This window comes from Myotis yumanensis, unplaced genomic scaffold, assembly GCF_028538775.1.
Source record: "Myotis yumanensis isolate MYYU_CA2020_CCGP unplaced genomic scaffold, mMyoYum1.0.hap1 SCAF_1, whole genome shotgun sequence".
Classification (NCBI taxonomy): domain Eukaryota; kingdom Metazoa; phylum Chordata; class Mammalia; order Chiroptera; family Vespertilionidae; genus Myotis; species Myotis yumanensis.
This window is the reverse complement of record NW_027223752.1, coordinates 140772946-140799663: the sequence shown is the minus strand read 5'-3', so window position 1 is coordinate 140799663 and position 26718 is coordinate 140772946. Positions and strand designations below refer to the sequence as shown.

Genomic DNA, 26718 nt, shown 5'->3' with positions numbered 1-26718 from the left:
CAGCCCTCAGGTCTCATTTAGTCTTCTCTCCATTCTCAAGACCTCATTTAGTCTTATGGATTTAAACACCACCTACATACTATGATTTCCAAATTTATATTTCCCGCCTGAACCACTTCCTAGATTTGTGTATACCTCTGCCCAGTCAACACCTGTAAGGAATCTCAAACTTAACACATCTCCCAGTATCTCCTGGACTTCCCCTTCCACTATGAGGTCCAGTAGTCTTCCCACTTCAGTTAATGGGGAGGCTGTTTTTCTAGTGCTCAGGCCCAAATGTTTGGAGTCATCTTTGACTCTTCTCTCTTTATCCATGCCATTAAATCCCACTGGTGCCCAGCTGGTGTGGCTCAGTTGGCTGAGCGTCATCCCATGTAGCAAAGGTTGCCAGTTCATGTGCCCTGACCAGGTTTCGGGATTGATCCCCAGTAGGGGTTGTGCAGGAAGCAGCCAGTCAATGTTTCTCTCTCATTGATGTTTCTATCTTTCTCTCACTCTTCCTTCCTCTTTCTCTAAAAAAAATCAATAAAAACATATTTTAAAATTTAAAAAAAATCTCATTGGCTACCTTCAAATTATATCCTGAAGTTGATCATTTCTTACTAACTCTACCACTTCCAGCCTGGTCTAAGCCATCTTTATTCCACTCCTGAATTGTGGCAAACATCTCTTAATTGATCTCCTGGCTTCTACCCTGCTCTCTTAGAGACTATTCTCAATAAAGTATACAAAGGGATCCTTGAAAAATAGATCAGGTCACTTCTCTGCTCCAATGTCTTCCCAATTCACTAAAAATACAAGACAAAATTCTTACAGTAGTTTGCAAGGCCCTTTTAGGCACTTCTCAAATATACATGTATATTTGCCAATAACAACATAAAGGAGATGGGTGGAAGCAAAGCTGTATTGGGCTAAGGAAATTACTACAAAGAGTAAAGTAATAATTATAACAATGTGTAGTTGGGTTTATAACATTAATGTAATGTTATGTAACAAAATTTCCACAAAAAAGGGAAAAATGAAATAGAGCTCTATAAGAGTAATATCTCTATGTATTAGTGCAATTAAACTAGTATAAATTGGAAGCTGATTTTAATAAGTTATATGTATATGGTAAATCCTAGAGCAAACCACTAAAAATGCAGTTAAAATTACTAAGGACATTAAAATGCTACATTAGGAAATATTCACTTAAGGCAAAAGAATGATGTAATGGAGGACTAGAGAAACAAAAAAAAATACATGCTATATGTAAAAACAAAAAGTAAAATGGCCGAGGTAGATAACTAACAACTAGAGGCCCGATGCTCGAAATTCATGCAAGAGTAGGCCTTCGCAGCTGCGATGTCTGCCTGGATTCCTCCATCGCAGCCATGGCAGCTGCCTGGATCAAGTGGCTGCAGCCCTGGCTTCCTCCCTGAAGGATGTCTGGAAGGACGTCTGGTCTAATTAGCATATTATGCTTTTATTATTATAGACTAGAGGCCTGGTGCACGAAATTCATGCCTGGGATGGGGGTCCCTCAGCCAGACCTGCAACCTCTCGAAATCAGGGACCCCTCAGGGGATGTCCAACTGCCAGGTTAGGCCCGATTCTGCAGGATTGGGCTTAAACCAGCAGTCGGACATCCCTCTCACAATTCGGGACCACTGGCTCCTAACTGCTTGCCTGCCTGCCTGCCTGATCACCCCTAACCACTCTGCCTGCCTGCCTGATCACCCCTAACCACTCACCTGCCTGCCTGATCACTTCTAACCACTCTGCCTGCCTGCCTGATGCCCCTAACTGCTTGCCTGCCTGATTGCCCCTAACTGCCTCTGCCTTGGACCCCGCACCCAGGACCCAGGCTTACCTCCTTCAGCCAGCTGCAGACACCCGGGACCCCGGGCACCTTCACCAAGGCTGACCACAGGCACCCGGCACCTGGGCGGCTTTGCCCGGGCCAGCACCTGGGACCCTGGGAGGCTCCACCCAGGCAGGCACCCAGGACCCCGGGCAGCGCTGCCTGGGCCCCAGCTTTGTCAGGAAGGATGTCCAGAAGGTCGTTCAGAAGTCCAGTCTATCTGGTCTAATTAGCATATTGCCCTTTTATTAGTATAGATAGCATTAAATGTGAATGGATTAAATCATACAATCAAAAGGCAGAGATTGTCAGACTGGATTTAAAAACATGATCCAACTATATATATTTATAGAAGACACACTTTGTATTCAAATAAACAGCTAGATGTAAAAATATGGGGAAAGATATAGCATGAAAACAGCAACCACTAGAATGCTGAAGTGGTTATATGGATATTAGACAAAAGAGACTTTTAAAACAAAAAACGTTGGTGCACTCTTCCTCTAAGGAGCACGCCTGCACCTTTCCCTTCCCCTTCTTATTCCCCCATAGGTGTGCCTCTCCTAAACTCTAAGGGCCCCGAGAGACTTACAGCAAGAGAACAATGGGCAGCACAGCTCATCCCGGGCTAACCCCCTGAACCTGTCTCCAAGGAAATGATTTTTCAGTGAGCCAAGCAGCCCCTCCCAGGCTCATTTTTTTCAATAACATTTCTAGAGAGCAAAGCCACCTTGCCTAGGCTCTTTCCCATTGCTTCTTTTTCCTAAGCCTTTCCTTGTTTTGATGTCCCCAGCTTTAATAAACATGCTCTAAAAATATAAATAAGTAAATAAAACAAAAAATGTTAATAGAAATAAAGAAATGCTATTATCATAAAAGTGTACACGCTTTCTTTTTGAGATGTTAAATATGTTCCAAAATTGACTGTAGTAGTGGTTGTACACACCTGTGAATACTCTAAAAATCACTGATGTGTACACTTTAAATGGGTGAATTGTATGGTATATGAATTGTACCTCAATAAAGATGTTAAAATTTAATGTTCCTACAGATTAATTGAGGATTTTATTTTAACACAGATTTTTGATTCTGTGGGTCTAGGACAGGGCCTGAGATGCTGCATTGCTAACAATCTTACCATATGATTCTAATACTGCTAGTCTGAGGTTCATACTTTAAATAGCAAGACTTATACCATCAGCTTTCTCATTACCTTTCTGACTTCATCTCCTGCCACCTTCATGAGTGGATTCATGAATGACTAGTGGATGACTTTGAGCCACCTTAACCATCTTGTTTTTCCTTGAACATACCATGCCTGACTATCTCAGACCTTTGTACTTGTCATTCCCTTTGCCGAGAATATTCTTCCCATTCCCGTGCCCTGATATGTGTAAAACTTACTTGACCACCTTGGTCAAGTCTTTGCTTAACTCTTAACTCCAAGTGGGGTCTTCCCTAACTACCCTACCTAAATGGCAACTCTATTTCACATGTTTGCTTTTATTTTTTCCTGCTTTTTCTTGGCAGTACTAATGACATTGCACGTCATTATGTACATTGGTGTATTAGTTTGCGAGGGTTGCATAACATATTACAACAGACCAGATGGCTTCAACAACAGAAATTATTTTTTCACAGTTCTGGAGGCTAAAATAACAAGATCAAGGTGTTAGCAGGTTTTGTTTATTCTAAGGTCTCTCTCCTTGGCTTGTATATGGCCACCTTCTCACTGGTCCTCACATGTACTCTTTACATGTGCCACACTCCTGGTGTCTCTCTGTGTATACACATTTCTTTTTCTTATAGTAACAACAGTCAGATTGACTTAGGGCCCTCTTAGTGGCCTCATTTTAACTTAATACCCTCTTCTAAGGCCCCATCTCCACATACAGCCACATTCTGAAGACACTCAGGTGTTTTCAGCATATGAATTTTAAAGAACACAATTCAACCCATACATTTTGTTATTGTGGATCATTCTCTAATACAATACAAATTTTATGAGAACATGGAGTGTTTTTAAAAATCTATTTTGTTTATTATTGTAAAATTGGTCACTAGCACAGTACCTCACACATAACAGAAGTATTGAGTATATACATGAAAACAAAAGGATAAGTACCGAAGAGATATATAGTAGATATAAGGTGGTGCAAAGGACACAGAAGGGGGACAGAACAACTCTGCTTATGTGAGTCAGAATAATTTAAAAGGAAAATAGTTAATAGCCACTAATATATGGCTTAGAAATCTTACCAGATATACTCTCTATGCACTCACTCTATAACATATTACTCTTCAAGAAATGGAGAAACCCTAAATTTATTGGTTCTTTAAGATTTCTTCCAATATATAAGATCCTGTTTCTAAAAATTGACAATATTAGAATACTAAATTGTTAGTATTTTCATCTCTGGATATCCTCTTATTTCTGAAGATTTCTGTCTATTAACTTGAAAAGTGGGTCATCACTTTTTCATCTTCAGAACTCTTAAGGTGATTATATTGGAAAGGAAATATGAAAATCTTAAATGGCAGCTTCATTCTTTGTTTATTCATTCTTCTCTCCTGGTGATTTATTTGCATGTTGTTGATACTTGCAAAGGAGATACTTAAAATCATATATTTTGCTCTGAAGTACTGCTTGATTTGGGCATTATATAAAACTAGTCCAGTGAAGTAAATTCAGTTACCCCAAATCATTCTGATAATATAAATCATGAATAGATTTCCATTTGTGGTATATATTACTTTTTAACCTTTCAGATCTACTCGCTACCCTTTTTGCACTAGCTGAGTGCTGTAGGAGGCTGACTTCCTTGGGCTACATTAGTTGGACTCTTCTAACCTTTAGCTTCTGGTTAGGGTCAGCCTATGTCAGTCATTGGCAGGAACATAGGAACTAGGAAGAGGAAAAGTTTAGGGTATTTATTCCCCTGGATTCCTCTCTGTGGACTTGCTTTGGGAATGACTGCATCCTCTATTAAAGGCCATCACTCCTATCCAGAGGCCTTGTTCTACACAGACAGCTACAGCTTTTTCTGGGTAGCCTATAGACTTAGGGTGGTAACAGCTTTCCTACTCCTTCCCTGTTGCTAGCCATAGAGTGCTTCACCAATCTGTATAACTTTTCCTTTACTCTATCTCACTCCTTTGTAAATACATTTCCCATTCCCTCTTGGTCTAAGGTTAGTCTCTGCTTACAGTATTTCATATTTTATTAAACATACCCTATATAATAAAAGCCTAATATGCTAAGTGTCTGGTTGTCCAGTTGGCCATTCAACCAATCAAAGCATAATATGCAAATGATATGCTAAGGCCACTCAATCACACGTTATGATGTGCACTGACCACCAGGGGGCAGATGTTCTGACTAGTAGGTTAGTTTGCTGCTGGGGTCCGGCTGATCAGGACTAAGTGAGACTGAGCGAGACTGAGCGAGATGAGCGAGATGGGCCAGATGGGCCGGACAAGCCCTGGAGTCCTCCTGCGTCCCTCCCTGGCCCCGATCATGCACTGGTGAGGTCCCTCAGAGCCTGGCCTACACCCTTTCACAATCCAGGCTGAGAGACCCCCCCCCCCCCCAGTGCAGAATTTCATGCACCGGGCCTCTAATAATTAATATAAAAATCCCAAAAGTTAATTGTGTAGAACAGAGAAAGTGTTCTTTTTTATAAAAAAGCATTATCTGATTTTTTAAAAAAAAATATGACAATTTAGAGATTTCATTGGGGCTCTGAAGAAAAACATTGGCATCTGTAGGAGTTAATTCCTGAAACACTTTTGGACTATTTACCTTGTCAAAGGGACACTATAAGGTATGGAATGAATAAAAGTTTGAGATTCCTTTCTCCTATGGCGATTGGCAATAACACAGCATTCTAATTAGAAGTTAACCATATCACGCAGAGTTGAAAACAATATGAATTGAATTATTCTACCTTTAGTAGATGAAATGTCAGTATGTCAACACTATTCATAGTTCAGTCAGTCTACCCAATGCATATTTCTCTTTGTTAGCCATTATACACTCATCAACCATTTAAGAGGTATTGCCCAGTGGAAATGATTGGCTATATTGATTGAAAATTTTATAGCACTATATTGATTTGAAGACTTTCTTTTCATGCAGACCTAAGCTCTTCAAGGGTTTTATAGAAACTAGCTACAAAAGACTGTTTGATCTACATAGAACACCACTTAGAAATCTACTTAATTAATATTATTAGGGTATCCCCACCCATTTCAGTAGACAAAAAAGGTTGGTTTTTACCATGAAGAGATGTTATGAAAACTAAATCAGTATGTCACATACTTAAAAGGGACTAATAAATTAATATCCTAAAGATAACTTCTAGGCATTAATAAGTACCCAATAAATATTTAATAATTAAATGAATTAACCATATATTATAGTTTTTTTTAAAAAACCCTATATACATCTTTTTTTTTCTTTTTTTCCCTTTAATTTCTTTATTGGTTAAGGTATTACAAATGTGTCTTAATTGATAGTCAGCGCTTGTGAGTCTTCATCTCCAAAGAGAAGTTTCTAGAAAAATATTTTAAATTTTAATATATTTACTTAGTATCATTTAGTATGTTATTTGTAATTTGTATCTCACTTTGAGTATTATTAATAATGATTTAAATATACATTATTTATTCTTTTGGAAATAACTTGCTGCATTATTTAGTCTGATTTATTGTATGTCTTGGGACCAAAAAATGTTTGTGATGGGATTAATTTTCTGTTTCATTATGAAAATAGATGAATTGCAGCATGATATATTGGCAAGAGGGCCGGACTATGAATCAAAAGACATGAATTTAATTCTCAGCTCATCCACTTATAATACAATATTGAGAATCTGTTTGTCTTCTCAGAACTTTTAGTTTTATCATCCATGAAAACAGGGCTATTCTCATAGGAATAGCTGTACCTCAATATTGTGGGGTGGGGGGCTATCTTTTGTAATAAAAAACTAGCTATAAATGTAAATTTTCAGAAAGTATGATGTGATTTTTAGAGCATTTTACTTAACAGGAAACTTCTATAGAGACGCATTTATCCCACAAATTAGTCCACACTTGCAGCACATCTATGATTTCTCCTCCTCAGATGATTTTCCACTCCAGCAATGCTCCCTTGTTACAAATCAAGATGGTACTGTAGCAATTTCAATTTTCCAAAATAACAGGTTGATGATATATATATATATATATTTTTTTTTTTTTTTTAGCAGAAAAGAGCAAGCATATAGGAAAAAAACCTCCCTTTGCTATTTCTTCTTCTTCAACCTTTCCTTTGAGCATTTGCTCAAAATCTCAGTGGAAATAAAGTCACCTTTACTTTCTTGAGATAGTTGCTCTTTGAAGCTAGTATGATAGTTTGGTAAACTAAGGCTTAGGGCCAAACTGGGTCAGTGTCACTTGATAAGTCTCACCTGACCTTCTCAGCAGGCCTCCATAAGGCTCAAACTGGGGGAAGAGTGAAAAATGTCGAGCCAGGCCAACAGGTTGCCCAATTGTAGTGAAATGAAAGAACAGCACCACCCTGGTTCAAGCTTAACAACTATCTTGGATAGGAGGGAGCCCTAATTTGTCACATTTGCTGATTCTTTTTAAAAAAAATCTTTATTGTTGAGATGATTACAGATGTCCCTCTTTTCCGCCCCCATAGCTTCCCACCACCTGGTCCCCACCCCACCCCAGGCCCTTGCCACCCTATTGACTATGTCCGTAGGTACTGCATACATGCATATAAGATCTTTGTCTAATCTCTTCCCACACCCCCCGACACCCCCTTTCCTCTGAGAATCGTCATTCTGTTCCATTTCCATGCCCCTGATTCTATTCCATTCACCAGTTTATTCTGTTCATCGGATTTTTTATTCATTTGATTTTTAGATTCATTTGTTGATAGATATATATTTGTTGTTCATAATTTTTTCTCTTTACCTTTTTATTCTTCTTCCTCTTCTTAAAGAATACCCTTCAGCATTTCATATACTACTGGTTTGTTGGTGATGAACTCCTTTAGCTTTTTCTTGTCTGTGAAGCTCTTTATCTGACCTTCAATTCTAAATGATAGCCTTTCTGGGTAGAGTATTCTTGGTTGTAGGTTCTTGCTATTCATCACTTTGAGTATTTCTTGCCACTCCTTTCTGGCCTACACAGTTTCTGTTGAGAAATCAGCTGATAGTCATATGGGTACTCCCTTGTAGGTAACTGTTTTTTTCTTGCTGCTTTGAAGATTCTTTCTTTGTCTTTTGCCCTTGGCATTTAAATTATGATATGTCTTGGTGTGGTCCTCTTTGGATTCCTCTTGTTTGGGGTTCTCTGTGCTTCCTGGACTTGTAAGTGTATTTCTTTCACCAGGTAGGGGAAGTTTTCCGTCATTATTTTTTCAATTAGGTTTTCAATATCTTGCTCTCTCTCTTCTTCTGGCACCCCCATAATTAGGATTTTGGTATGCTTGAAGTTGTCCCAGAGGCTCCTTACACTATCTTCATATTTTTGGGGTCTTTTTTCTTTTTGCTCTTCTGGTTGGGTGTTTTTTGTTTCCTCATATTTCACATCATTGACTTGATTTTTGGGATCCTCTAGTCTACTGTTGAATCCCTGTATATTATTCTTTCAGTCAGTGCATGCTTAATTTCTGACTGGTCCTTTTCCATTCTTTTTTTTTTTTTAATTTTTTTTAAAAAATATATTTTATTAATTTTTTACAGAGAGGAAGGGAGAGAGATAGAGAGTTAGAAACATCGATGAGAGAGAAACATCAATCAGCTGCCTCCTGCACACTCCCCACTGGGGATGTGCCCGCAACCAAGGTACATGCCCTTGACCGGAATCGAACCTGGGACCTTTCGGTCCTCAGGCCGATGCTCTATCCACTGAGCCAAACTGGTTTCGGCATCCTTTTCCATTCTTTGGCATTCTCACTAAGTTCCTCGGAGGTCTCACTAAGTTCCTCGGAGGTTTCTAGAAGATTCTTGAGTAACCTTATAACTGTGGTTTTGAACTCTATATCCAGTAGCTTGCTTCCTTCCATTTCTTTCATTTGTGACATGTTTCTTTGTGTCTGCATTTTGGCTGCTTCCCTGTGTTTGTTTCTATGTATTGGGTAGCTGCTAAGTTTCCTTGAGTTGATGGAGTGACCTTGTGTAGTAGTTGCCTTATAGGGCCCAGTGGCTTAGTCTCCCCAATTACCTGAGGTGGACACTCTTGGTGCTTCCCTTTGTGGGCTGTGTGCACAGTCTTGTTGTAGTTGAGCCTTGATTGCTGTTGGTATCACTGGAAGGAATTGACCTCCAGGCCAATTGGCTGTGGGAACCAGCTGCAACTACAGTGGGAGAGCTGCTATGCAAGAGACACCCTTATGGGGCAGGACTTGCTTCAGTGGGGCTTTGGTGCTCACTGAGTCTGCCCCCTGAGTGTGTCCCTTATGGATGTGAAGAGTTGTAATCTGGATGGTCCCACACTGACCACTGGGTACACTAGCTCTTGGATCTCCAAGGAGGAGCAAAGTCAGCCACTGCCTGGGCCACCCAGCAGGAGCTACAGAGAGATCTGCAGATTACTCCTCTTTGTATCAGGTTTGGAAGTGCCCAGACGAGGCCCAGCTGTGAAGCAAGGCAGGCTGGTGCTGGTGCCAGTCTTGGGCCTTTTATTGATAGCTTTGGGGCTCCCTGACCCAGCTGCAGATTGTTTGACAGGTTTTAGGCTGAGAAAGGACAGGACATTCATATGCAAGAGCAGTTGCTCACAGCATGGGTGGGGTTGTAAATTGGGTGGGGTGGTGGTCTCAGGGAATCTCCAGGGCAGAGAGAACAGAAATGTCTGCCAGTCAGCACTGCACAGGGGAAGTCCCAGAATGGGAACAAGGATCACTAAGAGCACCTTTGTCTGGAAGAAAGCCGCCCCCACATTCCTGCCCTGATACAGTCCAGTTTCTCCCTGTATCTGTCTGTGTCCCCCAGAGCCTCACCCAGCACTGGAGCGGCACTGGAGCTCAGAGCAAGCAGGAGCTTGTAAATTCAGTTCACAGTGCCAGCCTTTAAGGGGAGCAGCTGGGTCTCTAGCATCCTGTGTGTCACTCAGCCCCAATCCACACTTGTTTTACAGTCCACAGTTCTTACTATGTGTAGGAACTTCTTTCCCCAGCTCTGGAACCCTGGGCTGGGGGGCTGGTGTGGGGCTGGGACACCTTGCTCCTCTAGGTGGCCTCTGCAAAGGCAATCTCCCTCCTGATTAAAAAAGTGGTACACCCAGGTGCCGGACCAGCCCATTCCGCACCTCTGCACCTCCTACCAGTCTCATTGTGCTTTCTTCTTTACCTCTCTAGTTGTAATACTGCCACTCAGCCAGCTTTCCCACAGTTCTGGATGATAGTTGTTGTGTATTTTAGTTGTAATTTTGATGTGGTTGTGGGAGGCAGCAAGTACAGGCATTTACCTACGCCGCCATCTTGGTTCCTCTCCTGCTGATTCTTGTAGGACAAATACTTCTAACTTGGCCAGTTTCAAGCTACCAATGGTTTAACAACCTGTTCACAACACTCTTGAAAACTTACCAGTCAGTTCTCACAATCTATGAGCTAGCTTGAGCACAATAATGAGAAACAGAGTATGAAAGGAGGGAAGAGACGATCCCACACCCATCCTGTGCCAATCAAGAGGGTTGGGAAAAGAGATTACTCTCAAGGCCAAGAGTTGGCCAAAACAACATGGGGAATTACTGTGGTTTTTTTTAAGTTGAAGAGGTTATATCTCTACTACCTAGCAATATAACACCTTTCCTCCATTTCCTGTATGAAATCTCCAGCAAATTTGACATTGGTCACTACTGAGGGACCTGAAATAGGAAAATTCAACATTGATTACTATTGAGTGAGCACTCAACATATGGGTTACTCATTAAGAAAGGGTAAAGTTTAACAGGTTACACACAGATGTACACTCCTTTTATTTTATGCTAAGAAATTGGGAAAGTAGGAAGGATGAATTGGGTTAATGGACTGGCTGAAGTGACTGACTAGCCACTGAGCTTTAGTCTGAGCCTTTTCAATGGATACACTGAAGGAGGGAGGGCAAAGCTTTACTACAGCTGTGGATCGGAAGAGTGAATGAAAGTCAGCATTGGGGAAAGTTATTAAGTAGAATCCATAAGCCATGGAATAAGTAAATGTTGCTTTGAACTTGTTCAATGTAGATTTTTACCTCATTAAATTTCATATTTATATTTAAATGTGTTTTTCCTGTGTTAACAAGAACAATCAGCTGGGGATTGTATTAGGCTAGAAATTAGAAATGCTTAGTCTTTGAGGGTCCTGGAGGGAAATGCTTAGTCTAGAAGGGGAAGCCAACATGTAAATACAAAATGAAATTCAATATGAGAAAGGCTATTATAGAAGTACTAGAGGCCCAATGCACAAAAATTTGTGCAAGAGTAGGCCTTCCTTCCCCTGGCACCCAGGACCCGGGCTGCCTTCCCTCCAGCCCCAACTTCATCAGGAAGGCCATCCAGAAGATGTCTGGTCTAATTAGCATATTACCCTTTTAATATTATAGATCAGTCAAGGCACTGAAAGTACATAGGAAGTAGCAGCTTGTTAGCTTTCCAGGGAACTCTTTAAAAAGCATATTCATGAAAAAGGTGAAGGGATACAAATTGCCAGTTATTAAAATAGTCATGAGGATGTAAAATACAGCATAGGGAATAGAGTCAATAACATTGTAATAACTATGTAAAGTGTCAGATGGGGATTAGACTTATAGGGATGATCACTTTGCAAGGTATATAACTGTGTAATCACTATGTTGTACACCTGAAGTTAATATAATATTATATGTCAACTGTAATTGCAAAATAAATTTTTTTAAAAGCATATTTATTTAAATACACTGTAAGTCCATAGAATTTTGAATTTTCGATATTTGATCCCCTAACAATGGCTGATGTACATTGCTTATTATCTTAGTTACTAGCGGCCCAGTGCACAAAATTTGTGCATGGGGGTGGGTGTCCTTCAGCCCAGCCTGCACCCTCTCCAATCTCAGACCCCTCAGGGGATGTCTGACTGCCTGTTTAGGCTGCAGGTATTGGGCCTAAACTGCCAGTCAGACATCCCTCTTTCAATCCAGGACCGCTGGCTCTTAACTGCTCACCTGCCTGCCTGCCTGATCGCCCCTAGCTGCTTCTGTCTGCCAGCCTGATTGCCCCCTAACTGCTCCCCTGCTGGCCTGATTGACACCTAACTGCTCCCCTGCTAGCCTGATTGCCTCCAACTGCCCTCCCCTGCTGGCCTGATCGCCCCAAGGCTTTCATTAGTATAGATATGACCCTTCACAGAAAATTTCACTAACCCTGCTTTACAATAAGGGCTTGACAATTGAATTATTGGGGCCAGGCACCAAGATTTCCTTTCTTTGAATAGTGGAGGGAATAATTATCTTGTCTTTAAGTTGCCCTGAACATCAAATGAGATAATGACTTAGAAAAGTATAAAAACACCATATAAAGACAACTGTCTTTTTCATGTACTGAAAAGACAATAAAGTGGTAAAATGAAAAACACTATTTTTATTCTCCCCCTTCCTTCCTTTACAGCCTTTATTTAAACTTTGAAATTTAGAAAAATTTCACTCCTATTTTCATTTACTTACATTCAAAATTATTTTGTATTAGCTTCAGGTTTTATATTAGTTACAGAATAGTGGTTAGACAATCATATACTTTAAAAAGTGTTCCCCGATATTTCCAGTACCCACCTGGCATCATACCGTCATCACAACACTATTGACTATATTCCCTATTTAAGTGACAATAGGTTTACAGGTTCCTTCCAATCTTTCTTTTGTGTTGCTTGCCCTTCCTTTCCTCTCTCACTTCTTCCCTCATTTTCTTTATATAGTATCTCAATTGGCCCTCAAAACTCAGCGAAGGCACTGGGACATGCTTAATCCATTTTGCAGACCAGGAAACTGAGGCTGTGGAACTGGACTCAGCATGCAAGGAGCCCTCACAGCCATGCTCTCCACTCTTCTAAGGGACAGCCACGGGGCAAACAGAACAAACCACCCCGTCAGGCTTCTGAGTCTTATTGTCAAGCACGTCTTCATCGTGGACACTCTACATTCTTTCCTCTCCCTTGCTCCCTGCCCCCATTCATTACTGCCCCCCGCCCCTTTCTGGGGATCATGTGGTAGGCTTCGCACTCACCGTGCAGGCGCATGCCGCCATCGGGCACGGTGGGGCAGGAACTGGGGGCAGGGCAGGCGTGCACTTGCTTTTGGGGAGCAGGAGTCACCACCTCTCAAGTGCGCAGGCTGCTGGGGCGAGGCCCGGTTAGCGCTGGGAGCTTCGCGGAACCACTGCAGTGGGGGACCTGGCAGTGCAGCGTCCCTCCACTGAGGTGGCACCGCCCCTCAACCCCCATTCAGGGCTGCGGATCCATGCTTCTCCATCCGGGCATCCTTCAACACCAGCAGTCATCACCTCTTGTTTCCCGCTGGGCCGACCCGCATCTTGGGGCCACTGCAGAACCTCACTCTCCATGGGCTAGGCAGATCCCCGCCCACTGGCCCCCTGCCCCAGCCTGAGCCCCTTCCAGTGCACCCCACCTCAGCGCCACTCTGCGCCCTTTGGGCTGCCCACCTCCTGGCCAGCCACTTCTCTGAAGCCACGGTGCTTTCCCAGGGGCCACCCCTCAGGCAGGCCAAGAAGGACAAAGCCCAGAGGGAGTGAGTCTTGAACCCTCACATCCCATTCTCTGGATTTCCTTCTGCACCTCCTCTCTGTTTCACGTCTTGAACGGGCACCGGGTTCGGGCACCCTGTGGCCCAGCCATATGGCCTCCAGGCAGCCTGGTAGAGTCGGTCTCTGCGAACCTGTGTATCTGTGGCCAGAGGCCTGGCCTGGGTCTCAGCAGCCTCATGCCTGCTGGAGAGGGCTGTTGGAGGAGGACCCGAGCCCGTCCATCATTAGCTCCCCAACTCCAGAAGAGGCACCACAGGCTCACATCCCCCGGCTGCTGCAGCCTGCCCACCTGAGCCTGCTGTGCTCGCAGCCTGGTAACTGGTCATTATGTTACAGAGTAAGGGGCAATTAGCATATTCCTCTATTATTATATATGATATCACCATGGAAAATATAATTTTAACCCAATAATGAATATTTGAAAGATTTTTGAGGTTTAAATGATGAACAGCAAACTGTAACTTAAATGTACAGTGTATGCACCAACACTCCAATCTAATTTGAACATATCTACTATCCAAAAGATGCTCTTTTCATCTATTCTCCCTACCACTGCATGCCAGCCTTCTGTCACTGTACTAGTACTGATGACTTTTCGGTTTTCCATTTGTTTTTCGTTCAGCTGATGTGGCACCCATTTTCCTTCCTTTAAAACAGTGGTTCTCAACCTTCCTAATGCTGTGACCCTTTAATACAGTTCCTCATGTTGTGGTGACCCCCAAACATAAAATTATTTTCGTTGCTTCTTCATAACTGAAATTTTGCTACTGTTATGAATCGTAATGTAAATATCTGATATGCAGGATGTATTTTCATTGTTACAAATTGAACATAATTAAAGCATAGTGATTAATCACAAAAACAATATGTAATTATATATGTGTTTTCTAATGGTCTTAGGTGACCCCTGTGAAAGGGTCGTTCGACCCCAAAGGGGTCGCGACCCACAGGTTGAGAACCACTGCTTTAAAAATCTTTCCCATTGCTTATAAACAATCGGAAATTGTTTGCTGAGCAACATTTAACCTTGCTGCAATTTGTTTTTGAGTTTGACACGCATCTTCATTCAATAATGCTTGTAAGTGTTGGTCTTCAAACTTTTTCAGTTAACCTGGACGTTCTTTGTCTTTCACATCAAAATCATCACTTTTAAAGCGTTTAAACCAGCGTTCACAAGTATCTTGAGATGGAGAATGTTCACCATAAGCTTCCCAAAGTACACGATAACTTTCAGCAGCACTTTTCTTCAAAATAAAGTAATGAATTAAAACTTCCAGCAAATGCTCTTTTTTTTGGCATGAAATTCGACATTTTTAAGCGTAAAAATATCTATGATGTTAACACCTTCATAAAATTTGACATATGAAGGTTTGAAGCTTGTTGTCAATACAACAAAATAGCATACATATCAAATCGCATATATATCAACATATGTGTAACTCCATCTATTGAAAAGAATCCACATTATTAACCGGTACACCTAGTACATTTCCCTAGTAACTAGTATTGTTGAGCATCTTTTCATGTGTTGATTTGCCATCCATCTATCATCTTTGATGGAGAATATTCAAATCTTTTGCCCAATTTTTAATTGGGTTGTTTGTCTTATCATTGAGTTTTAAGAGTTCTTTGTATATTCTGGATTCAAGTTCTTTATCAGCTATGTGTTGTGCAAATATTTTTTCTAATCCGCGACTTGCATTTTCATTTTCTTTACAGTGTTTTTTGAAAAGTAACCTTTAATTTTAATGACGTTTAATTTATAGATATCTTTCATAGTTTGTACATTTTGTGTAAAGATGTACAAAACCCACGATCATTAAGATTTTTTAAATGTTTTCTTCTAGAAGTTTTCCAATTTAGTTCTTACATTTAGGTTAATGGTACAGTTTGGGTTCATATTGTAGATGAAGTGAGGTAAGAGTTGAGAATTTTAAAAATAGTTATCTAGCCAATCATTTTAGCAGAATTTGTTGAAAAGATTATTCCTTTTCCATTGAATTACCTTGTTGAAAAGCTTTCTTTCTGTTTTTTTTTTCTAATTTTTCATTAATTTCTTTATGTGTCTTGACATACAATAAATAAGGCACTGCTCTGATTATTGTAACACTGTAGTAAGTTCTGAAATCAGATAGTATGACTCTTCCAAATTTATTGTCCATTTTTAAATTCTGTTGGCTGTTCCAGGTCTTTAAATTCCATGTGAATTTTAGGTCAGTTTTTCAGTTTTTACAAAAAGTACTGCTAGAATTTTTTTTTATTAAAATTGCACCAAACATATAAATCAACGGGGGGAAAATTAAAATCTTAATATATCCTAAGTCTTTTTTAACCTATGGAGATGGCATATTGCTATATATATTTAGGTCTTCTTTAATTGCTCTTAGCAATTTTTGTTCATTTAAGTGTATGGGTCCTGCACATCTTTGGTCAAATTTATTCTTAGGTATTTTATATTTTTTATGTTACTATAAATTGAATTGTTTAAAATTTTATTTAGGTTGTTTGTTGCTAGTGTATTAAAATATAATTGATTCAATATGTTAATCTGTGTATCCTGAAAAATTTGCTAAAGTATTAGTTCTAATAGCTTTTTTTGTGGATTTCTCAGATGATCATGTTCTCTCTGAATAAAAACAATTTAGTTCTTTCTTTTTAATCCGGATGGTGTTCTTTCTTTTTCTTGCCTTATTGTATTGGCTAGATGTCCACTGCAGTGTGTTACAGAGATGGTGAGAATGGACATTCTTGACTTGATCCTGATCTTAGGGGGAAAGCATTCAGTATTTCACAATTATGTATGATCCTAGCTGAAGTGTTTTTTTGTGGGTGTCCTTTATCAAGTTGTATAAATTCACTTCTATACTGAGTTTTCTGAGAGTGTTTGTCATGGCTGAATGTTGAATTGGGTTAAATGCTTTTTTTCCTTTCTTGTATTGAGAGTATTATTTTTTCTTAACATGTTTTTATTGATTTTTAGAGAGAGGAAGGGAGAGGGATAGAGAGATAGAAACATTGATGAGAGAGAAACATCATCTTTCAGCTGTCTCCTGCATGCCCCATATTGGAGATTGAGCCTGCAACCTAGGCATGTGTCTTGACCTGGAATTGAACCAGTGACCTCTTGGTTCATGGGTTGATTGAAGCTCAATCAATGAACAACACTGGTCAGACAAGATTATTATTATTTTTTAAAATTTATTATGGTGAATTGTATCAATGGATTTTCAAATAAATCAACCTTTCATTCCTGAGATATAACCCACTTGGTCAGAATGCCTTATCCTCTGTATATATATTGTGGGACTCAATTTGCTGATATTTTGTTGAAGAGTTTTGCATCTATGTTTATGGAGGATATTAGTCTATATTTTCTTTCTTTCTTTTTAATGTCTTTTTCTGTTTGGGTCTCGGGGTAACACTATTTTTATAAATTAAAGTTGGGAAGTAATCCCCTGCTTCAATTTTATAGATAAGAGGATTTGTGTAGAATTTGTATTAATATTTCTCAAATGTTTGATAATATTCTCCATTGAAGCTATCTGGACATGGCATTTTTTTCTGTAGGATGGATTTTAATAGCAAATTCAATTTTATTAATAGCTATAGGACTATTCAAGTTATCATTTTCTTCATGAGTGAGCTCTGGTAGTTTTTATCCTTCAAGTGGTATTCTTTGGCATAAAGTTGTTATTATGCTTTTAATGTCTGTAGAACTTTTAGTGCTGCAACCTCTCTCACTGGTCACATATTGGTCATTTGTTTATTCTCTCTTTTTACCTGATCAATGTGGCAAGAACTTTATCAATTTTATTGATTTTTCAGTGAATCAGCATTCAATTTTATTGATCTTTCCCCTATTTTTTCAATTTATGCTCTTACTCTATTTTTATGGTAATATTCCTTGCTCAGAAATCTACTTTGTCTGATATGAATGTAGCCACTCCAGCTTCATTTTAATTAGTTCTACTGTGGTATATCTTTTCCTATCATTTTACTTTAAAAAAATGTTGTTTTTTAATATATTTATATTGAATTCAGAGAGGAAGGGAGAGGGAAAGAGATAAAAACATCAATGATGAGAGAGAATCATTGATTGGTTGTCTCCTGTTCTCCCCACACTAGGGAACAAGCCCGCAACCTGGGTATGTGCCCTTAGCCGGAATCGAACCTGGGACCCCTCAGTCTGCAGGCCGATGCTGTATCCACCAAGCCAAACCGGCTAGGGCTAAAAAAATTATTTTATTGATTTGAGAGAGAGAGGGAGGGAGAAAGAGCTACAAAACATCAATGAGAAAGAATCATCAACATCGATTGGTGTCTCCTGCATGCCCCCCATTGGGGGTTGAGCCTGCAACCCAGGCATGTACCCCAACAGGTGACCTCTTGATGCATGGGTTCACACTCAACCACTGAGCCATACTGGCCAGGCCTATCATTTTACTTTTAATTCTATTTATATGAAATAGATTTCTTATATATAATATATGAGTGGCTCCTGTTTTTTAAAAAATCCAATCTGACATACTCTGTTTTGTAATTGGTGTGCTTAGATTATTTGCATTACTGTTATTATTCATATGGTTGGGTTTAAATCTACCATCTTTGTTTTTATTTGCCTACTCTTTGTTCCCTTTCCTTCTTTTTCTGCTTTCTTTTAGATTAAATACTTTTATAATTATACTGGTGGCCTGGTGCATGGATTAGTGCACATTGAAAGGAAAATAATTAGAAGAAATATATTAATATTGCTATTTGCCCTTTCTCTGTAATGGAAATGTCAGAGCCATCGCTGGTCACTGTCTGCGGAGCAATAGGCAGAGTGATCAGACCCTGCCTGGCTCCCTCAGCACCTGGGAGCCAGGCGGCAGCCTTGCCCCCGCCCCCCCCACCGCCCCGCCACCACTGGACTACTGGTCATCCTCTGAAGGGCAATCGGGTTCCCACTCGCACCCACTTTGGCCTGGCACCTCACTCTTATCTGCTCCACCATCCTGCCACGGTCCCACTCTGGTTGGGGCCCATCGGGGCCAGCAGTGCCTTTACTATCACCTGCTGCCAGCGCTACATCACCGACACCCACCATGTTCCGCTCTGTTCCCTGGTGGTCAGTGCACATCATAGTGAGTGGTTGAACTCCCAGTCTCCCAGTCAAAATCCTGGTTTCCTGGTTGAACTCCCAGTCGACTGCCTGCCCAAGGGGACAATTTGCATATTAGGCTTTTATTATATAAGATTTTAACACATTTTATGGTTTGTTTTGTTTTACTGGTTGCTTTAGGTCAGTGATGGCGAGCCTTTTGAGCTCAGCGTGTCAGCATTTTGAAAAACCCTAATTAACTCTGGTGCCGTGTCACATATAGAAATTTTTTGATATTTGCAACCATAGTGAAACAAAGATTTATATTTTTGATATTTATTTTATATATTTAAATGCCATTTAACAAAGAAAAATCAACCAAAAAAATGAGTTCGCGTGTCACCTCTGACACGCGTGTCATAGGTTCACCATCACTGCTTTAGGTGAACACTATACAATTTTTTTCTTATCATCATCCACTTTCAAGTGATTTATACCACTTCTATCCTCCTACCCATCCCCCAACCCCCTTTCTGGTCTCTATTCTATAGTTGTCATGCATCTATTGCTAATATATATTATAAAATTCCTAATGTATTGTTATATTTACCTTAAACAGTCAATTACCTATTAAAGAGACCTAAAAAAATAAATCTTTTGAATATACTTATACTAGGGGCCCAGTGCACGAATTCATGTACCTTGAAAAGAACTGTGGGCTGCGAGGCTGTGTTGGGCACAGGGGCAGGTCCCGGCACATCCTCCATGCCCCTGCCAGGCCTCTTCCACTGTGGCCCCTGGTCCCCTGCCTGCCAGCAGCCCCGCTCCCACCACGCTGCACCCACGCGTTGAGGATATTGGCCCTGTTCGCATCCGTTGATAGCATGGAGTGATTGGGGACAGCACCAGCATCGGGTGTGAGCGGGGCCAGTGACGTCAGCAGATGCAAGTGGCGGCTGCTGCCCTGATCACCCCTCAGGAACAGGGGGAGGTGCAGAAGCCTTCAAGGGCGATCGGGGCCGGCACTGAGCACCAGCAGCAGGTGCGAGTGGGGCTGGTGCTAGCAGTAGGTTCGAACACCTAGCAGGACCATGGCCCATGGAAGCAAAGAATTTTCGGTAACCACCAGAGGCTTGCCCCAATGACAGCAACCGGCACCCCGCCTTGGTCTAGCTCCCCCACTCATCTGCTCCACCATTCCGCCGTGGCTGAGGCCCACCATGTTTCGTGCTCTACCACCTGCTGCCAACACCCGCCATGTTCCGCATGCGCCCCCTGGTGGTCAGCACATGTCATAGTGACTGGTTGTTTGGTTGTTCTGCCTTTCGGTCTATTTGCATATTAAGGTTTTATGTATATAGATATTCTCAATGCTCTTCATTATTTTGTGTCAAGCCAGTTTTCAATCTGGCTTCATTTTTCTTCTGCCTGAAGGACCTCCTTTAGTATTCTTTGCACTGCAGGTTTGCTGGTATAAATTCATTTAGGCCTCATATATCTGAAAAAGTTTGTATTTTACCTTCATTTATTGTAAGGTTTGCTAAGTATAGAATTCTTGGTTGACAGTTTCCCCAAATCCTGTTTTGTATTTTAATGGCATTGTTTCTCTGCCTTCTGACTTATATTGTTTCTCATAAGAAGTCTGCTGTAATTTTTCTCTTTGTTTCTATGTGTATAATGTGTCTTTTTTCTCTAACTACTTTTAAGATCTTCTCTTTAGCACAGGTTTAAATAAATTTTATTATGTGTCTTGGTGTATTTTTTCACCTGTGTTTTTGTGCTTTAGGTTTGTTGAGCTTTTTACATCTGTGGGTTTATAGATTTTGTTAGATTTGGAAATTTGTCCACCATAAATTTTTCAGAAGTTTTTTTTTTGTCTCTTCTTTCCTGCTAAGACTATAGTTTCACATGTATTTGGCCACCTGAGATTGTCTCGCAACTGAATGACTAAATTTTTCATTCAGTCTGTCTTGCACAGGGTTTCTGGGTGTCTACCACCAGGTGGAGATAAGCAGTCTGTGTTTTTAAATTTTTCTTGAGGATATCACGGATGTCCCGTCTTTATCCCCCCATTGCTCTCCTCCACCCAGTTCCCTCCCCACCCCAGGCCTTCACCACCCTATTGTCTGTGTTCATAGGTAATGCATATATGCATCTAAAATCTTTGGTAAATCTCTTCCCCTCCTCCCTTCCGTCTGAGATTCATCAGTCTGTTCCATGTTTCCATACCTCTGATTTTATATTATTCACCAGTTTATTTTGTTCATTAGATTCCCTATTCACTTATTTTGATTTTTAGATTCAATTGTTAATAGATATGTTTTATTGCTATTTTATTGTTCATATATTTTTTATCTTTTTCTTCTTCTGCTTCTTCCTCTTTTTAAAGAATACCCTTCAACATTTCATGTAATACTGGTTCATGGTGAATAACGCCTTTAGCTTTTTCTTATCTGTAAAGCTCTTTATCTGACTTCAATTCTAATTGATAGTTTTGCTGGGTAGAGTAATCTTGCTTGTAGGTCCTTGCTGCTCATTGCTTTGAATATTTATTGCCACTCTCTTCTGGCCTGCAAAGTTTCTGTTGAGAAATCAGCTGACCAGGAATCAAACTAACAACCTTTTGGTGCATGGGATGACACTCCAATCAACTGAACCACCCAGCCAGGGCACAAATACAACTATTTTTAATCTTTCATGTGGTATTTCTGTGCTCTGTTTCTTCTTTTGTATTTAGCTAAAATTTTTTTGAGATTTCTCTTAGCTATTCTTAGCTGGGCCAATGGAAACCAAGGGAAAATATTTTTTATTAACCTTGTCAGCAATATGAAAAGAGAGAGAAACCCAAAAAGGAGGTAATTTCAGGGGCAAAGGAGTGCTTCGTTGACTATCTTCCCCACCTATAATAAATACCTCTTTTCTGAGATAACTTTGGAGAATCTGCATTTTTCTGTATGGGGGTGAGGGGAGTGATTTTCCTGACAAGATTCTTTACTGTCCTCTTCCTTCTCCACCCCCTCACCAACATATACTCTTTCTTCCTGTTGTAGACCTTTGCTCTCAAATTGTTGGCAACTAATGACTAAGGTATTAATTAAAATAAAATTTAAAGGTTTTTTTTTTATCCAAAAGGATAGTTGCATTTTAAATGATAACCCTTAAAGAATAAAGAATATGCTGTAATTAAAGGAATTGATACTTGATGATGGAAATTCAGGTAGAAGGAAATCTATGGAGGACCGGGATCCTACCAAACTGTCCCACTGTGCCTACAAATTGAGCTCAATCTATTTTTTAAATATTTTTATTGATTTCAGAGAGGAAGGGAGAGGAAGAGATTGATAGAAACATCAATGATGAGAGGGAATCATTGATTGGTTGCCTCCTGCATGCCCCCTACTGGGGATCGAGCCCGCAACCTGAGCATATGCCCTTGACCAGAATCGAACCCGGGACCCTTGAGTCTGCAGACAGACGCTCCATCCACTGAGCCAAACCAGCTAGGGCTCAATCTATTTTTTTAATATACTGTTCAGATTTAAAATTTAGGATGATTCTTTTGAAGAAATTTTATCTATATATCCCAAGGTAAATCTACCAACTTAAACTCTGAAAAAAAATGATAAACTATATATTTATGATAAACACCTATAAAAATATATTTGTCAATGAGTTGAAGCTAAGATGAAATGGCCATAAGATAGGAATGTGGGTTGGTGTGCTGTCATTGTTTGTAATACTAGATATGACTTATGTACAAATTACACATTCTTAAATCAGTATATTAATTCTTTGTGAATTGTATGTTCCTAGAAGTTTTTAAATGGGTATACATTTACTTATTTCTCCTTTATTTTAGAAAAGACTTAAAGGATTAAAATTAGTATATTTTAAAAGTGTCCTTTAGAACATGCATATATTTGCTTAGCAGTATGTGAGATCTTTATTTTCTAACTTCGTTAATATTTGATTCTTAGGTATTCAGAGGATGACTATCTTCAGATTATCACAAATATACAGAGCTGTCCATGGAAACGACAAGTAGAAGAATATAAGGATTTTAGGTAAAAGTTTTCTTCATATATAATATGAGATTTGCTTTGTAGGGAAATAAGCAACATGTTGTTAAAAAGAAAAGTAGAAGGAGCCAAGTGATATTCAGGATGATTTCATTCTAAGACCCTCTCATGAGTCACATGGCACTCTATCCCCACCATTTATATAGACATTTGTAATTTTGCTACTGGAATTAATTATAAAATTCCCAAGTTTAAAGTGAAAGATTTTTAATGCTTTTTTTTTTTTTTTTTTTTTAGAGCATATTGCTTCTTTTTTTGTACCAGTTGTATTTGATGTTTATTTATTTATTTTGGAAATAAAATGTAATAAGCATTAGGATTGTTTGGAAAACAGGAGGGAAAAATCATTCATAATTTCATCATTTTAGAACAAAAACTGTGTTATTTTCTGCATATTCTCTTACAATTTTTATTGTCTCCCTAATACTAGCAATATTCAGGAGTATGATTTGCTCAAGGTAATAACCTGTGGAGGAGTCATCAACCTGACAATACCAGGTTGTCAGTTGATGATTATAGAGCTATCCTGTGCTTGGATAACTTGGAGCCCGCCCAGACAGAGATAAATTATGTTAAATACTATGCTGTGGCGTGTGCATGAATGCTTATCTGGCACCCATTCCCCCCAATACCTGCAGCTAGGCCATAGTCTCTGTGCTTGCTTGGCCTCCATTGCTCTGCTTCGCTTTGGCCACATTCTGATTTTTTGTTTGTATCAACACAGGTTTTGTCTTGTGACAAGTTATTTTGCTATATTATAATCCAGAACTATGTTTTTGTTTTCAGTGGGTCATATTTTCAAAGTTTACTTTAAGTATCATGTCTTTTAAAAATCTCATTAAGGACACTTCGCTTTCCGCTAAGATTCTCTGGGAAGTATCTGCTGCTCAGCTTCCTTTACTGTGGGAAGGCAGCTCATCCTGTTTGCATGGTGCTGTGGCTCTGCCTGCCCCTCCTGCAGTCAGCATACACTGGAGCCGTCAGACCGGCTGCCTTTGATTCTGCTGCCATTTTGAGAGGGGTTCTGGTCAGCTCCCATGGGTGTAAAAGTAACTTCCTGATTGGATCAAAACTAAAAATGAATATATTCTTTCCACTGGGTAGACCTGTAGATGTTGTGACTTCCTGTAGGATACCATTAAGCATCTTTCACTTCAGGATGAGGGGTAAGAAAGGGGGTTCCTGTTTAACTATTTAATTTCCAGAATGTTTTATGCAGGGTGGGAAAAAAAATATGTTTACAGCCCTAGCCGGTCTGGCTCAGTGTATAGAGCATCAACCTGCGGACCAAAGGGTCCCGGTTCGATTCCTGTCAAGGGCATGTACCTTGGTTGCAGGCTCCTCCCTGGCCCTGGCCCTGGTCAGGGCTCCTGCAGGAGGCAACCAATCGATGTGTTTCTCTTACATCGATGTTTCTTTCTGTCTTTCCCTCTCCCATTCTTTCCAAAAATCAATGGCAAAATATCCTCGGGTGAGGATTAACAAAAATAAAGAAAAAAAATAAAGATGATTAAATGTTTAAAAAATAGGTTTACAGTTGTTTTTATGGAAAATAATACATTAATTAATAAATAATAATATAAGCATAAACACTGTTTTTGCATACTGACAACTGTAAACCTACTTTTGCCCCATCCTATATTCTGAATATGTCCCCTCAAAAGTAGTAAGTTGAAAACCTAATCCTCAATGTGATAGTGTTTGGAGGTGGTGCCTTTAGGAGGTGATGAAGTTATTAGAGCTCTCATAAGTGGGATTGATGATTTTATAAAAAGACTCCAAACTGCTCTCTCAAGCCTTCCACCATGTGAGGACACAGTAAGAAGACAGATATCTGTGAACCAGGAAGTAGGTTCTCACTAGATACTGAATCTGCCAGCTCCTTGATTTTAGACTTCCCAGCCTCCAGAACTGTAAAAATTAATTTCTGTTATTGCCCTGGCTGAGTAGCTCATTTGGTTAGAGTGTCATTCTGATATGTCAAGATTGCACAAAGGTTGTGGGTCCAAGCCCTAGTCCAGGCACATACTAGAAACAACCAATGAATGCATAAATAAGAGAACAAATTGCTCTCTCTCTCTCTCTCTCTCTCTCTCTCTCTCTCTGTCTCCCTCTCTCAAATCAGTAAATTAATATTTAAATTTCTGTTGTTTAAAAGCACCCAGCCATACTGTTCTGTTATAGTGAGTCAAACAGACTAAGACATGGTCTTACTCAGCATTAGATTTGAGAGATCTTAGTGACAAGGAAACCAGAAAGAAATGACTCCAAGTAGCTACAGCAATCTTGAAAAAGAAGAACAAAGTTAGAGGAATTACAATACCAGATATCAAGCTATACTACAAAGTTATTGTACTCAAAATAGCCTGGTACTGGCTCAAGAACAGGCTTATAGATCAATGGAACAGAACACAGACTCAAGAAATTGATCCACACCATTATGCTCAGTTAATATTTGACAAAGGAGTCAAGAGCATACAATGGAGTGAAGACAGTCTATTCAGTAAATGGTGTTGGGAAAATTGGACAGATACATACAAAAAAACTGAAACTAGACCACCAACTTACATCATCCACAAAAATAAGCTCAAAATGGATAAAAGACTTAAATGTAAGTCATGAAACCACTGCAACAAAAAATTAAGATACTTAGGAATAAACATAACCAAGGAGGTACAAGACCTGTCCTCAGAAAACTACAGGACATTGAGAAAAGAGATAGAGGAAGATATAAACAAGTGGAAGAATGTATGATGTTCATAGATTGGTAGAATTATCATCATTAAAATGTCCATACTACTCAAAGCAATCTATAGATTCAATGCAATCCCTATTAAAAAACCACAGTGTATTTCACAGATCTAGAAGAAACCATAGGCAACAAAATCTCAGACATCTCTTGTAGCAATATGTATACTAATACATCTCCTAGAGCAAAGGAAGCTAAGGAGAAAATAAATGGGACTACATCAAAATAAAAAGCTTTTGCACAGCAAAAGAAGCCATCAACAAAACAAAAAGGGAGCCCACTGCATGGGAGAACATATTTGCCAATGATACACCCAATAAGTGGTTAATTTCCAAAATATATAAGGAACTATTTGAACTCAACAAAAGGAAGACAAACAATCCAATTAAAAAATGGGCCAAGGACCTAAATAGACACTTCTCCAAAGTGGACATACAGAAGGCCAAGAGACATATGAAAAAATGCTCCGTCACTGATCATCAGAGAGGTGCAAATTAACATGACAATGAGGTATCACCTCACACCTGTCAGAGTGGCTATAAGCAACAAATCAACAAACAACAAGTGTTGGCAAGGATGTGGAGAAAAGGGAACCCTAGTACACTGCTGGTGGGAATGCAGACTGGTGCAGCCTCTGTGGAAAACAGTATGGAGTTTCCTCAAAAATTAAAAATGGAACTCCCATTGACCCAGTGGTCCTACTTCTAGGAATATATCCTAAGAAATCAGAAAAACTAATCAGAAAGAATGTATGCACCGCTATGATCATAGCAGCACAATTTACAATAGCTAAGATCTGGAAACAGCCCAAGTGCCTGTCAATAGATGAGTGGATATAAAAGCTGTGGTACTTTACACAATGGAATACTTCACAGCTGTAGAAAAGAAAGTTCTCTTACTATTTGCAACAGCATGGATGGATCTGGAGAGTATTATGCTAAGCAAAATAAGCCAGTCAGAGAAAGTCAAGTGTCACATGATCTCACTCATATGTGGAATCTAATGAACAAAATAAACTGATGAACAAAATAGATCCAGAGACATAGAAGCATGGAACAGACTGATGAATTTCAGAGGGAAGGTGGAAGTGGAGAGGTGGGAGGGGAGTGATTAACCAGGGAACTTGTTTGCATATATGTGTAAACCATGGACACAGACAATAGAGTGGTGAAGGCCTGGAAAGGGTGGGTATGGGGTGGAG

The 26718-nt window shown here is 39.8% G+C and overlaps 1 protein-coding gene across 1 annotated transcript in view; it reads left to right on the top strand.

The window, feature by feature from the left end:
* The window catches only part of ST8SIA6 (ST8 alpha-N-acetyl-neuraminide alpha-2,8-sialyltransferase 6), a 174217-nt gene that overhangs the window by 90434 nt on the left and 57065 nt on the right, over positions 1-26718 (top strand). The window contains exon 4 of the mRNA XM_070408060.1: positions 22667-22753. Within this exon, the coding sequence (XP_070264161.1) occupies positions 22667-22753 (87 nt within the window). The remainder of the gene's footprint in view (positions 1-22666; positions 22754-26718) is intronic.